This window comes from Rana temporaria, chromosome 2 (genome assembly GCF_905171775.1).
Source record: "Rana temporaria chromosome 2, aRanTem1.1, whole genome shotgun sequence".
Lineage (NCBI taxonomy): Eukaryota > Metazoa > Chordata > Amphibia > Anura > Ranidae > Rana > Rana temporaria.
The window spans coordinates 19,082,431-19,094,863 of record NC_053490.1 but is presented as its reverse complement, the minus strand read 5'-3'; the positions used below and the strand labels follow the sequence as shown (position 1 = coordinate 19,094,863).

General features: G+C 46.4%; 1 protein-coding gene across 2 annotated transcripts in view; it reads right to left on the bottom strand.

Annotated features, from left to right (window-relative positions):
• Window positions 1-12,433, bottom strand: part of PPME1 (protein phosphatase methylesterase 1) — a 37,208-nt gene that overhangs the window by 23,998 nt on the left and 777 nt on the right. For both annotated transcript variants that reach the window (XM_040339941.1, XM_040339942.1), the window contains exons 2-3: window positions 6,028-6,118; window positions 1,594-1,687 (exon numbers count right to left, since the gene is read on the bottom strand). In XM_040339941.1, the coding sequence (XP_040195875.1) occupies window positions 1,594-1,687; window positions 6,028-6,118 (185 nt within the window). The remainder of the gene's footprint in view (window positions 1-1,593; window positions 1,688-6,027; window positions 6,119-12,433) is intronic.

Sequence of the window (12,433 nt, the reverse complement as noted above, 5' to 3'; positions counted from 1 at the left end):
TTTGGAGGGGACTGAATGTTAGCCTCTTGCCTTGCGATTATGGGCCCTGGCATTTGGGGGAACGGTGCTCTTTGTGTGCCTGGGGGCCCTGTATATGCCATATTAGAGTGACTGATTCATACTGTTGGGACATACAGTGTAAGGAGATGCCAATGCCATCCCCTCCAGCCATCTGTCTGTTCTCTGTGCTAATTGACCCTACTACTGTGTGAAGATGTCCTGTGTTTACGCTTATGATCATGTGTATTGTATAGCAGGTGAGCGAGGAGACGTGACGTCTACTCTGAAAGGTCATATCTGAGTCACCTAGTCTGGGTAAATGATTAGTTAATTAGCTCATGTTAATTTATGTTCTGGTTACCTCCTCTTTAAACTGTATATAAGGTTGTATTCTTGGTTCTATTAAACACTCCAGCCCAGATTCTCATAGAATCGCGTAAAACTGGGCTGGCGTAACGTATCCGATTTACGTTACGCCGCCGCAAGTTTTACAGGCAAGTGCTTTATTCTCAAAGAACTTGCCTGTAAAGTTGCGGCGGCGTATCGTAAATCACCCGGCGCAAGCCCGCCTAATTCAAATTAGCCGGGTAGGGGGCGTGAAGCATTAAAATTAAGCGCGTTGCCGCGCCGAATGTACTGTGCATGTGCCGTCCGAAGAATATCCCAGGGTGCATTGCTCCAAATGACGTCGCAAGGACGTCATTGGTTTCGACGTGAACGTAAATGGCTTCCAGCCCCATTCGAGGACGACTTACGCAAACAACGTAAATTTACAAATTTCGACGCGGGAACGACGGCCATACTCAACATTGATTGCGCCTCATATACCCAGGGGCAACTTTACGCCGGGACAAACCTAGCGTAAACGTCGTAACTTCACTGCGTCGGCCGCGCGTACGTTCGGGAATTCGCGTATCTAGCTAATTTGCATACTCGACGGGGAAAACGACGGAGGCGACACCTAGCGGCCAAAAAAAAAATTGCATTTAAGATCCGACGGCGTAAGAGCCTTACGCCTGTCGGATCTAATGCTTATCTATGCGTAACTGATTCTAAGAATCAGTCGCATAGATACGACGGCCCAGATTGGGACTTACGACGGCGCACATGGCGTTGCGCCGTCGTAAGCCCTTTCAGAATCTGGGCCTCCATGTTCAGCAGACAAACAAGTCTCGTCTCGTTGTGCGCTTGTGAGCAGCGGGAATATCTGATATCTAAATCCAGACTGATAGGAAGCGGTATATGACGGAAGCACTCAAACGGAGTGGGGGATGTTCCGTTACAGTGGGGTTGCCCCTTCCATTCAATTCATCTCTCAGAGCTCTTCTTACTGAGCTCTGCAAAGTGCAACTCTGCCCCCTTTTTTCTGACCACTCAGACAAGCGTTATGAATTCAGCACTTTGAAGGGATGTACAGAAGAAAAAAAAGACTGCAGATAAACAGATACAACTTAAATAGGATGATTTGTTTCATCTCTGTGCATCACTGGAGGCCAGTCACTTCACTGGGTATACGGAAGGGTTTACAACCACTTTAATATATTTGCTCTTGTTGAACATGAGCTTATCAGAGCTGGTTCCAGAAAAGGATATATCTTTCCCAGTCTCACTTTCCACCACCACGTCTTCCATAGATTCAAAATACTGACTCCAGGGCACGGGGGAGAAGTCCCTTCTTCTTCCAGGTCTGTAAAATATAGAAAAAAGTTATTGGGAGAAAAGAGGAAAAAAAAAAAGGGGGGGGGGAACAAGAACGAACAGAATATGGGGGGGGGGATAAATAACTAAACCCCTCCTCTTATCTAAGCAGGAAGTGTAAAAAATGTAATCACCCAACCTTCCCTGCCACAATCTATCAGATATAGCTCCCTGCGGGGCTTTTCAGTGGGAATGCGGGATTGCAGTTTTGGCTCTTCCAGCACTATATGTATATAATGGGTGCTGGAGGATCTATTGTTGCGGGTGGGTCTACTGTTGCTAGGGAGAGCTATTGGGTCTACTCTTGCTGGGACCGGGAGGGGGGGGGGGGGAAACACTACTCTTGCTGTCTCGGCAGGAGCCGAGAGAGTCGCCGAGGGACCCCAGAAGACCAGGTTCGGGGCCACTCTGTGCATAACGAGCTGCACAGTACAGACAAGTATCACATTTATTTATTTATTTTTTTAACAATGTAAAGGGGTTGTAAAAGTAAATGTTTTTTCACCTTTAACCCCCCCCCCCCCCCCCCGAGCCCCTGTTTTACTTACCTGACCCCCTTGAAGGTCCCGCGCTCGCCCCCGTCATCCTCGTTTCTCAGCCTGGCCATTGATTGGCTACACTGAATGGATTGAAAGCAGCGCAACCATTGGCTGCGGTGCTCCGGGGGCCGAGTGATACAGTTGGCGGCTATGGCCGCCGCTGTATCACGGGAGCACGCGCGCGCAAGAGCTTTCCACCATGCGAGTTCGCTCGCATGAAGGTGGAAAGCTCTTGAGGGGGGGGGGGGGGGGGAAGCCGAGACAGCCGCCCAGGGACCCCAGAAGACCAGGTTTAGGGACACTCTGTGCAAAACGAGCTGCGCAGTTATTATTTAACCACTTAAGCCCCGGACCATTTTGTTGCTAAATGCCCAGGCCAGGTTTTGCGATTCGGCACTGCGTCGCTTTGACAATTGCGCGGTCGTGCGACGTGGATCCCAAACAAAATTGGCGTCCTTTTTTCCCCACAAATAGAGCTTTCTTTTGGTGGTATTTGATCACCTCTGCGGTTTTTATTTTTTGCGCTATAAAGAAAAATAGAGCGACAATTTTGAAAAAAATTCAATATTTTTTACTTTTTGCTATAATAAATATCCCCCAAAACTATATATATATAAAACAATTTTCCCTCAGTTTAGGCCGATACGTATTCTTCTACCTATTTTTGGTAAAAAAAAAAAAAAAATCGCAATAAGTGGTTATCGATTGGTTTGCGCAAAATTTATAGCGTTTAGAAAATATGGGATAGTTTTATTGCATTTTTATAAATTTTTTTTTTTTTACTACTATTGGCGGCGATCAGCGATTTTTTTTTCGTGACTGCGACATTATGGCGGACACTTCGGACAATTTTGACACATTTTTGGGACCATTGTCATTTTCACAGCAAAAAATGCATTTAACCACTTAAAGACCTTGGGTGTTTTTCAGATTTGGTGTTTGCAAGACTAAAACAGTTTTTTCTGCTAGAAAATTACTTAAAACCCCCAAACATTATATATTTTTTTTTCTAACACCCTAGAGAATACAATAGTGGTCATTGCAATACTTTTTGTCACACCGTATTTGCGCAGCAGTCTTACAAGCGCACTTTTTTGGGAAAAAATTCACTTTTTTGAATTAAAAAATAAGACAATAATAAATTTGGCCCAATTTTTTTATAAATTGTGAAAGATAATGTTACGCCGAGTAAAATGATACCCAACATGTCACGCTTTAAAATTGCGCCCGCTCGTGGCATGGCGTCAAACTTTTACCCTTAAAAATCTAGATAGGCGACGTTTAAAAAATTCTATAAGTTGCATTTTTTGAGCTACAGAGTAGCTCTAGGGCTATAATTATTGCTCTCGCTCTAACGATCGCGGCGATACCTCACTTGTGTGATTTGAACACCGTTTTCATATGCGGGCGCTACTCGCGTATGCGTTCGCTTCTGCGTGTGAGCTCGTCAGGACGGGGCGCTTTAAAAAAAATGTTTTTTGTTTTCTTATTTAATTTTATTATTTTTTACACTAAAATATAAAAAAAAAAAAAAAAATGATCACTTTTATTCCTATTACAAGGAATGTAAACATCCCTTGTAATAGAAAAAAGCATGACAGGTCTTCTTAAATATGAGATCTGGGGTCAAAAAGACCTCAGATCTCATATTTAGGCTTAAATGCAAAAAAAAAAAAAAAAAAAAAAAAGGAAAAATTTGTCATTTAAAAAAATGACAAAAAAAAAATTGTCTCTTTAAGAGGCTGGGCGGGACTGACGTTTTGACGTCACTTCCGCCCAGCAGAGCTATGAGGACGGGTGGGGGCCATCTTGCCCTCACTCAAGTCCTCACTCTCCAGGCGGCAGCATCGGATCTCCTCCGCCGCTACCGATGGCTCCGGTAAGCGGCGGAGGGCGCGGAAAATCGGCGGGAGGCCCCTCTCCCGCCACCGATAACGGCGATCTCGCTGTGAATCCGCCGCGGAGACCGCCGTTATCGTTTACACGGCCGCCCGCTGAAAACATGGATATCTCAGTTGTGGCAGCAGCTGCTGCCGTTACTGAGATATCCATGTTTAAAAAGAGGACGTACATTTACAATACGCGGGTCTGGAAGTGGTTAAATTGCATTGTTTATTGTGAAAATGACAGTTTCAGTTTGGGAGTTAACCACAGGGGGCGCTGAAGGGGTTGGGGTTCACCTAGTGTGTGTTTACAACTGTAGGGGGGTGTGGCTGTAGGACTGACATCATCGATCGAGTCTCCCCATAAAAGGGATCACTCGATCGATGCAGCCGCCACAGTGAAGCATGGGGAAGCCGTGTTTACACACGGCTCTCCCCGTTCTTCAGCTCCGGGGAGCAATCGCGAGGGGGCGGCTATAAACGAATAGCCGCGCCGTCGTCCCGGATCGCTCCCCGAGGTAAGCCACCCCCGCCGCACACAGCGGAGGGGGTCCCGATCGGACCCCCGACCCGCTAGAAGGCAGGGACGTATATATACGCCCATCTGCCTGTAAGTGCCATTCTGTGGACGTATATAGGCGTGCGGCGGTCGTTAAGTGGTTAAAAAAAAAATTCTTTACTGATCCTTTGACTTTACAACACCTTTAACCCCTGCAGCGCCACCTAGCGCTTAACCCCTTCACTGCCATTTTTTTACAGTAATCAGTGCATTTTTATAGGACTGATCGCTGTAAAAATGACAATGGTCCCAAAATGGTGTAAAAAAAAAAAAAAAAAAAAAAAAAAAAAAAATCGCTGATCGCCGCCATAGCCATTAAAAAATTAATTAATAAAAAATGCCATAAAACAATCCCCTATTTTGTAGATGCTATAACTCTTGCACAAACCAAACACTTATTGCTATTTTCTTTTACCAAAAATATGTAGAAGAATACGTATCTGTGGAAAACAAAATATGTTTTTCTTTTATATTTTTGGGGATATTTACAGCAAAAAAATAAAAAATATTGCATTTTTTTCAAAGTTTTCTTTTTTTGTTTATAGTGCAAAGAATAAAAAACGCAAAAAACCGTGATCAAATACCACCAAAAGAAATCTCTATTTGTGGGCAAAAAAAAGGACGTAAATTTTTTTTGGGAGCCACATCGCACGACCGCGCAATTGTCAGTTAAAGCGACGCAGTGCCGAATCGCAAAAAGTGGCCTGGTCTTCGACCACCAAAATGGTCCGGGGCTGAAGTGGTTAACTTTAAAAGGGTTGTAAAGGAAAAAAAATGTTTCCCTAAATAGCTTCCTTTACCTTAGTGCAGTCCTCCTTCACTTACCTCATCCTTCCATTTTGCTTTTAAATGTCCTTATTTCTTCTGAGAAATCCTCACTTCCTGTTCTTCTGTCTGTAACTACACACCGTAATGTGAGGCTTTCTCCCTGGTGTGGTGAAAGCCTCTTGCGGGGGGAGGGGGCGAGCAGGAGGGTCAGGACACTCTACTGAAGATAGAGAAAGGAGCTGTGTGTTAGTGGGAGTCCTGACCCTCCTGCTCGCCCCTCAAGAGGCTTTCTCCACACCAGGGAGTGCAACGTTACGGTGTGTAGTTACAGACAGAAGAACAGGAAGTGAGGATTTCTCAGAAGAAATAAGGACATTTAAAAGCAAAATGGAAGGATGAGGTAAGTGAAGGAGGACTGCACTAAGGTAAAGGAAGCTATTTAGGGGGAAAAAATTATTGTACCTTTACAACCCCTTTAAAACTTTCATCACATCCTTTTAAATAAGGATTGATTCATATATTTTCTCCATGAACATTTGCATCTTCCTTGTTCCCCTCCCTCACAGAAGAGACAACATACCCCATTCTCATTTTGGATCCAGACTGCATACCGGCAGGCATGGGTGGTCGAGGGGGCAATCGACCCAGGTGGAGCTGTTTTTCCATGATTCCTGGAAGAAGAAAAAAGATCAAAGAATAAAGTTACCCCAACACTTCATATTCCCGATAATGTGGCTGCTATACAGTGTACTATTGTTTCCTGTGTGTGAAATCCCTGGTGTTCCTGCCAGCCCCTCTGCTTTCCTATTAAAAACTGACAACACTAGGCAGGAGAGCACAGCATGGTCAGTTCTCTAGCTGTGCTGGGAGCATGGCCGGCTCTCCAATGATCAGACTGGAGCTGTGTGGCACATCACTGGGAAGATCAGTGCACTGCGGAGACGTATGTGTGTGTGTAATATATATACCGTATTTTTTGGCCTATTGCGCGCACCCCTAATCTTGTCCGGTCCGGCGTCCGTCTGCGGCCTTTGTGGTGTCCTCCCGGCTTCTCCCGCACTGGTCTCTGAGCCGATCCCCGCGCTGTGTTTGAACGCCGCTGCCATATACCGAGTGCAGTAAACTCGGGCACGCTCGGCTCCTCTCGCATAACCGCGAGGGGTGCTGAGCATGGCCGAGTGTACTGCGCTCGGTATATGTCGGCGGCTGCGTTCAAACACAGCGCGGGAAGCGAGTATCGGCGTATATCGCGCACCCACGATTTTGCCCTGATTTTAAGGGCAAAAAAGTGCGCGGTATATGCCGATAAATACGGTATATAAATGTCCACCTGCCCATGCCAATCTGCCAACGTATATCGTCGTGCAATGGTCGGCAATCGGTTAAGGGAGTGTGGTAAAAACACGGCGGAACTGCCTGCATTTACCCCCCCAATGAAGGGGACTGTGCCTCCTCTGATCATTCAGCTGTCCCTGTGTGCGCTGAGAAAGATCACACATCTCCACAACTATATGCACAGGTGTCCCGTGCGTCTTTCAGACCTGAAAACAGTGAACACGGACGCACCGGACCCCTGCATGTGAAGATCGTGTGATCCCAGCCTTGCGTCAGGTTCATATGTCCGGCTGCGTTTTCTTCACCAGTTCAGGTGCAAATTTTTACTTGAATTCGCAACTGAACTGGACCAAAGAAAAAAGGGCGCAGAGGACTCTTTTTTTTTTTTTTTTAAATCAGACATTTGCGAACCGACTCCATTGCAAGCCAGTCCAGTTCACGTTATGTGAATTGGATGTGGTTCAAAACCCATCAAATTTTTTTTTTTTTTATTCTTTTTCGTACCTTTTTGGCATGTTTTCTTTGGGACTTCCGTCCCATGTCGCCACGGCGAGGTATGCCACTTCCGTGGTGGTTTTATTGCGCCCTCCCCCTGTTGCCTTCTGGGACCTGTGTGCATCCCAGAAGATGATGGGACCATTCAGAAAGAGCCATGTGACTCGCACATGCGCACTGCGAAATCGGATGTGAAGTCTGAGGACATCACTGCCAGTTTCCCTTAGTTGCAATACCGGCGCCTGCCCCCGAAGTCGATGGACGGATCAGCTCGGGGTGCCGACATTGCGGGATCCCCTGGACAGGCAAGTGTCATAATAAAAAAGGTCAGCAGCTACATTAATTAAAGCGGGAGTTCACCCGAAAAAAAATTTTTAACCTTAGATTGAGGCTCATTTTGTCTAGGGGAAATCGGCTAGTTTTTTTAAAATCGCAGCAGTACTTACCGTTTTAGAGAGCGATCTTCTCCACCGCTTCCGGGTATGGTCTTCGGGACTGGGCGTTCCTATTTGATTGACAGGCTTCCGACTGTCGCATACATCGCGTCACGAGTAACCGAAAGAAGCCGAACGTCGGTGCGGCTCTATACGGCGCCTGCGCACTGACGTTCGGCTACTTTCGGAAAATCGTGACGCGCTGTATGCGACCGTCGGAAGACTGTCAATCAAATAGGAACGCCCAGTCCCGCAGCCCATACCCGGAAGCGGCGGAGAAGATCGCTCTCTAAAACGGTAAGTACAGCTTCGATTTTAAAAAAAAATACCAGATTCCCCTAGACAAAATGAGCCTCAATCTAATGTTAAAAATTAACTTTTCTGGTGAACCTCCACTTTAAGCTGCCGACGTTTCCCCCCAGGCTGGAACTCTGCTTTAAGCCCTTAGAGCCAGCGCCTGCCGGCCCTTTAAGACAGGGGAAGGCAAGCTCGGCCCTCCAGCTGTGGTGAAACTACAAGTCCCATGAGACATTGCAAGACCCTGACAATCACAGGCATGACTCCTGGAGGCATGATGGGATTTGTAGTTTCACCACAGCTGGACTTCCAAGTAAGGATGAGCTCTGGCGTGTTCGCACAGTACACGTGCAGAGCCCGCCAGGAATTCGGCACCCGCACTGCGCTAATCACAGCCAGGGAGACATTTCCCGATACTCGGCTGCAGAGATCGGAAAATGTCTGCCTGGCTGTGATTAGCGCAGCGCGGGTGCCGACTTCCTGGCGGGCTCTGCACGTGTACTGTGCGAACACGCCAGAGCTCATCCTTACTTCCAAGGTTGCCTAGCCCTGTTTTAAGAGGTTTAGAATGCTGGGAGGCGGGGTTTATGGTCATGTCACGATTGGCTGTCACATCATCAGAAAGCTCCCTAACACAGCTTTCCGTTAGCTGCTGACGGCGTCCCCTCGGGACAGCCCTATCGCGCGCAAATATACGGCCGCTGTGCCACACGCCCGAGAGGCCGCATATTTGCAGCCCCCACCCCGTGCCAAGCATCTCATGCACACGGGACTTAACAAAAAAAACGCCAGTCGAGTTAGCTGTAGAATGATGCATTAAAAATGCGATTTTTGCATTAGCGTTTTTTTATAGCAAAACTATACTGACACAAAAGGCTCAAAAAAAAAAAACACCACACACAAAGCACTGCATAGATGCGTTTTTCAGCTAAAAATAAATAAAAATCTTCTGAGGCCTGGTCCACGCCTCTGTATTTTCTCAGTGCTGTAGAAACACACTACAGTCCATATAACATGGTTTCCTATGGATGTGCATCACGTCTAGGGCTGCAACCAACGATTATTTTCATAATCGATTAGTTGGCCGATTATTTTTTTCGATTAATCGACTAATCGCATAATCTTATAAAAAGTGTGGTGTACAATTTAGTTAATATGTAAATAAATATAAAAAAAGGCAATTTATTCTTAAATATCCATATGCAGTGGTAAATATAAATAACCAACTACAGTAATTGTAATGCCTTCTATTACCTCCACTTTCTCTGGGTTCAGATGCTGCTCTTCCCTGCACAGAGTCTTTAAAGTGATTTTTTTTTTTTTTAATATACTTGTTATACTCACCTGCTCTGTGTAATGGTTTTGCACAGAGCAGCCCAGATCCTCCACTTCTGGGGTCCCTCACCGATGCTTCTTGCACCTCCTGTCTTTAGAGTGCCTCACTAGCAATCTGCAAAGTATAGTATAGAGCGCCCGCTATAGCAAGGTAAAAAAACTTCTGCCTTTAGAACCACTCACTTCCTGCCCAGGACTACATGTCCCATGAGGCATTGCTCCTCACACTTTCATATTCACAAATTCTCAGGCACTTAGTGACATGTATGGATGGTGTACTGAGCTGTATGTGTGCTGCACTGTATTTCCTGATATATAAACAAATAATGCATTCTATATGCAGGCCAACTAATCAACTATTTTCATAATCGATTAGTTGACGATTAATCGTTTCGGCCCTAATCACATCTGTGCATTTTATGTAAAGGGACGGGACTTTCTTCTGGGTTTTGGTTCCATAGACTGCAATGGTTTCCAAGATGAGAAAAAAAAAGCAGAATTCACTGCAATATGGAAACTGCATGAATGTGAATCAGGGGGGGGGGGGGGGGGTGGACAATTCCAGACAGAAAACTCCCCTGACAAAAAACACAGATAACAGCCCATGTGTACATGAACACGGGATAACAGCCAGAAAAAATAAAAAAAAATAAAAAGCCTTATGCCCAAAACGGCAGCTTCGAAAACGTCCACGAGCCCTAAAAAAAAATCTCTGCATTTCATCATCATGTCTCCCGACACAGGAAATACATCAGAAGAGCCGGAGATCAAATGACATCATTGAGGATCTCTATAGAGGGAATCTCCTGTGAGTGAGACACAGAGAGCGGCCACAAGAGGGGAGTCACAAAGGACCTTCCGCCGCAACCTGACACGAGCATGGGGGGCCCCCCCCCCCAATAAAATAATATTGTGACTCGTTGATCCTGCCAGATGATCTATTATTTCTCCACTTCCTGTAATGGGGTGGTATTGCTGTGAAAAAGAACATCAGCGTTGTCATCTTCCGGCCCAGGAAGACATGTAGATCTGAATAGACTCCACTACTCTTTACACAGTATATAAAATATTACACCCCTCCCCCCCTGTACGAGAGAGAGTACGAGAGAGAGAGAGTACGAGAGAGAGAGAGAACACGAGAGAGTACGAGAGAGAGAGAGAGAACACGAGAGAGTACGAGAGAGAGAGAGAACACGAGAGAGTACGAGAGAGTACGAGAGAGAGAGAGAGAGAGAACACGAGAGAGTACGAGAGAGAGAGAGAGAGAGAACACGAGAGAGTACGAGAGAGAGAGAACACGAGAGAGTATGAGAGAGAGAGAGAGAACACGAGAGAGAGAACACGAGAGAGTATGAGAGAGAGAGAGAGAACACGAGAGAGAGAACACGAGAGAGAGAACACGAGAGAGAGAACACGAGAGAGAGAACACGAGAGAGAGAACACGAGAGAGAGAACACGAGAGAGAGAACACGAGAGAGAGAGAGAACGAGAGAACGAGAGAACGAGAGAACGAGAGAGAACGAGAGAACGAGAGAACGAGAGAACGAGAGAGAACGAGAGAGAACGAGAGAGAACGAGAGAGAGAACGAGAGAGAGAACGAGAGAACGAGAGAGAGAACGAGAGAGAGAACGAGAGAGAGAACGAGAGAACAAGAGAGAGAACGAGAGAGAGAGAGAACGAGATAACGAGAGAGAGAGAGAGAGAGAACGAGAGAGAACGAGAGAGAGAGAACACGAGAGAGTACGAAAGAGAGAGAGAACACGAGAGAGTATGAGAGAGAGAGAGAGAGAGAGAACACGAGAGAGAGAGAACACGAGAGAGAGAACACGAGAGAGAGAACACGAGAGAGAGAACACGAGAGAGAGAACACGAGAGAGAGAACGAGAGAGAGAGAACGAGAGAACGAGAGAGAACGAGAGAACGAGAGAGAACGAGAGAACGAGAGAGAGAGAGAGAGAGAGAGAGAGAGAGAGAACGAGATAACGAGAGAGAGAGAGAGAGAACGAGAGAGAACGAGAGAGAGAGAGAACACGAGAGAGTACGAGAGAGAGAGAGAGAACACGAGAGAGTATGAGAGAGAGAGAGAGAGAGAGAACACGAGAGAGAGAGAACACGAGAGAGAGAACACGAGAGAGAGAACGAGAGAACGAGAGAGAACGAGAGAACGAGAGAGAGAGAGAGAGAGAGAGAGAGAGAGAACGAGAGAGAACGAGAGAACGAGAGAACGAGAGAGAGAACGAGAGAACGAGAGAGAGAACGAGATAACGAGAGAGAAAACGAGAGAGAAAACGAGAGAGAGAACGAGAGAGAAAACGAGAGAGAAAACGAGAGAGAGAACGAGAGAGAAAACGAGAGAGAGAACGAGAGAGAGAACGAGAGAGAGAACGAGAGAACGAGAGAGAGAGAACGAGAGAGAACGAGAGAGAGAGAACGAGAGAGAGAGAACGAGAGAGAGAGAACGAGAGAGAGAGAACAAGAGAGAGAACGAGATAACGAGAGAGAGAGAGAGAACACGAGAGAGTACGAGAGAGAGAGAGAGAGAGAGAGAGAGAGAGAGAGAGAGAGAGAGAGAGAACGAGAGAGAGAATGAGAGAGAGAACGAGAGAGAGAACGAGAGAGAGAACGAGAGAGAGAACGAGAGAGAGAACGAGAGAGAGAACGAGAGAGAGAACGAGAGAGAGAACGAGAGAGAGAGAGAGAGAACGAGAGAGAGAACGAGAGAGAGAGAGAGAACGAGAGAGAGAACGAGAGAGAGAGAACGAGAGAGAGAGAGAACGAGAGAGAGAGAACGAGAGAGAGAGAACGAGAGAGAGAGAACGAGAGAGAGAGAACGAGAGAGAGAGAACACGAGAGAGAGAGAGAGAACGAGAGAGAGAGAGAGAGAGAGAGAACGAGAGAGAACGAGAGAGAGAGAACGAGAGAGAGAACGAGAGAGAGAACGAGAGAGAAAACGAGAGAGAGAACGAGAGAGAACGAGAGAGAGAGAACGAGAGAGAGAGAACGAGAGAGAGAGAACGAGAGAGAGAGAACGAGAGAGAGAGAACGAGAGAGAGAGAACAAGAGAGAGAACGAGATCACGAGAGAGAGAG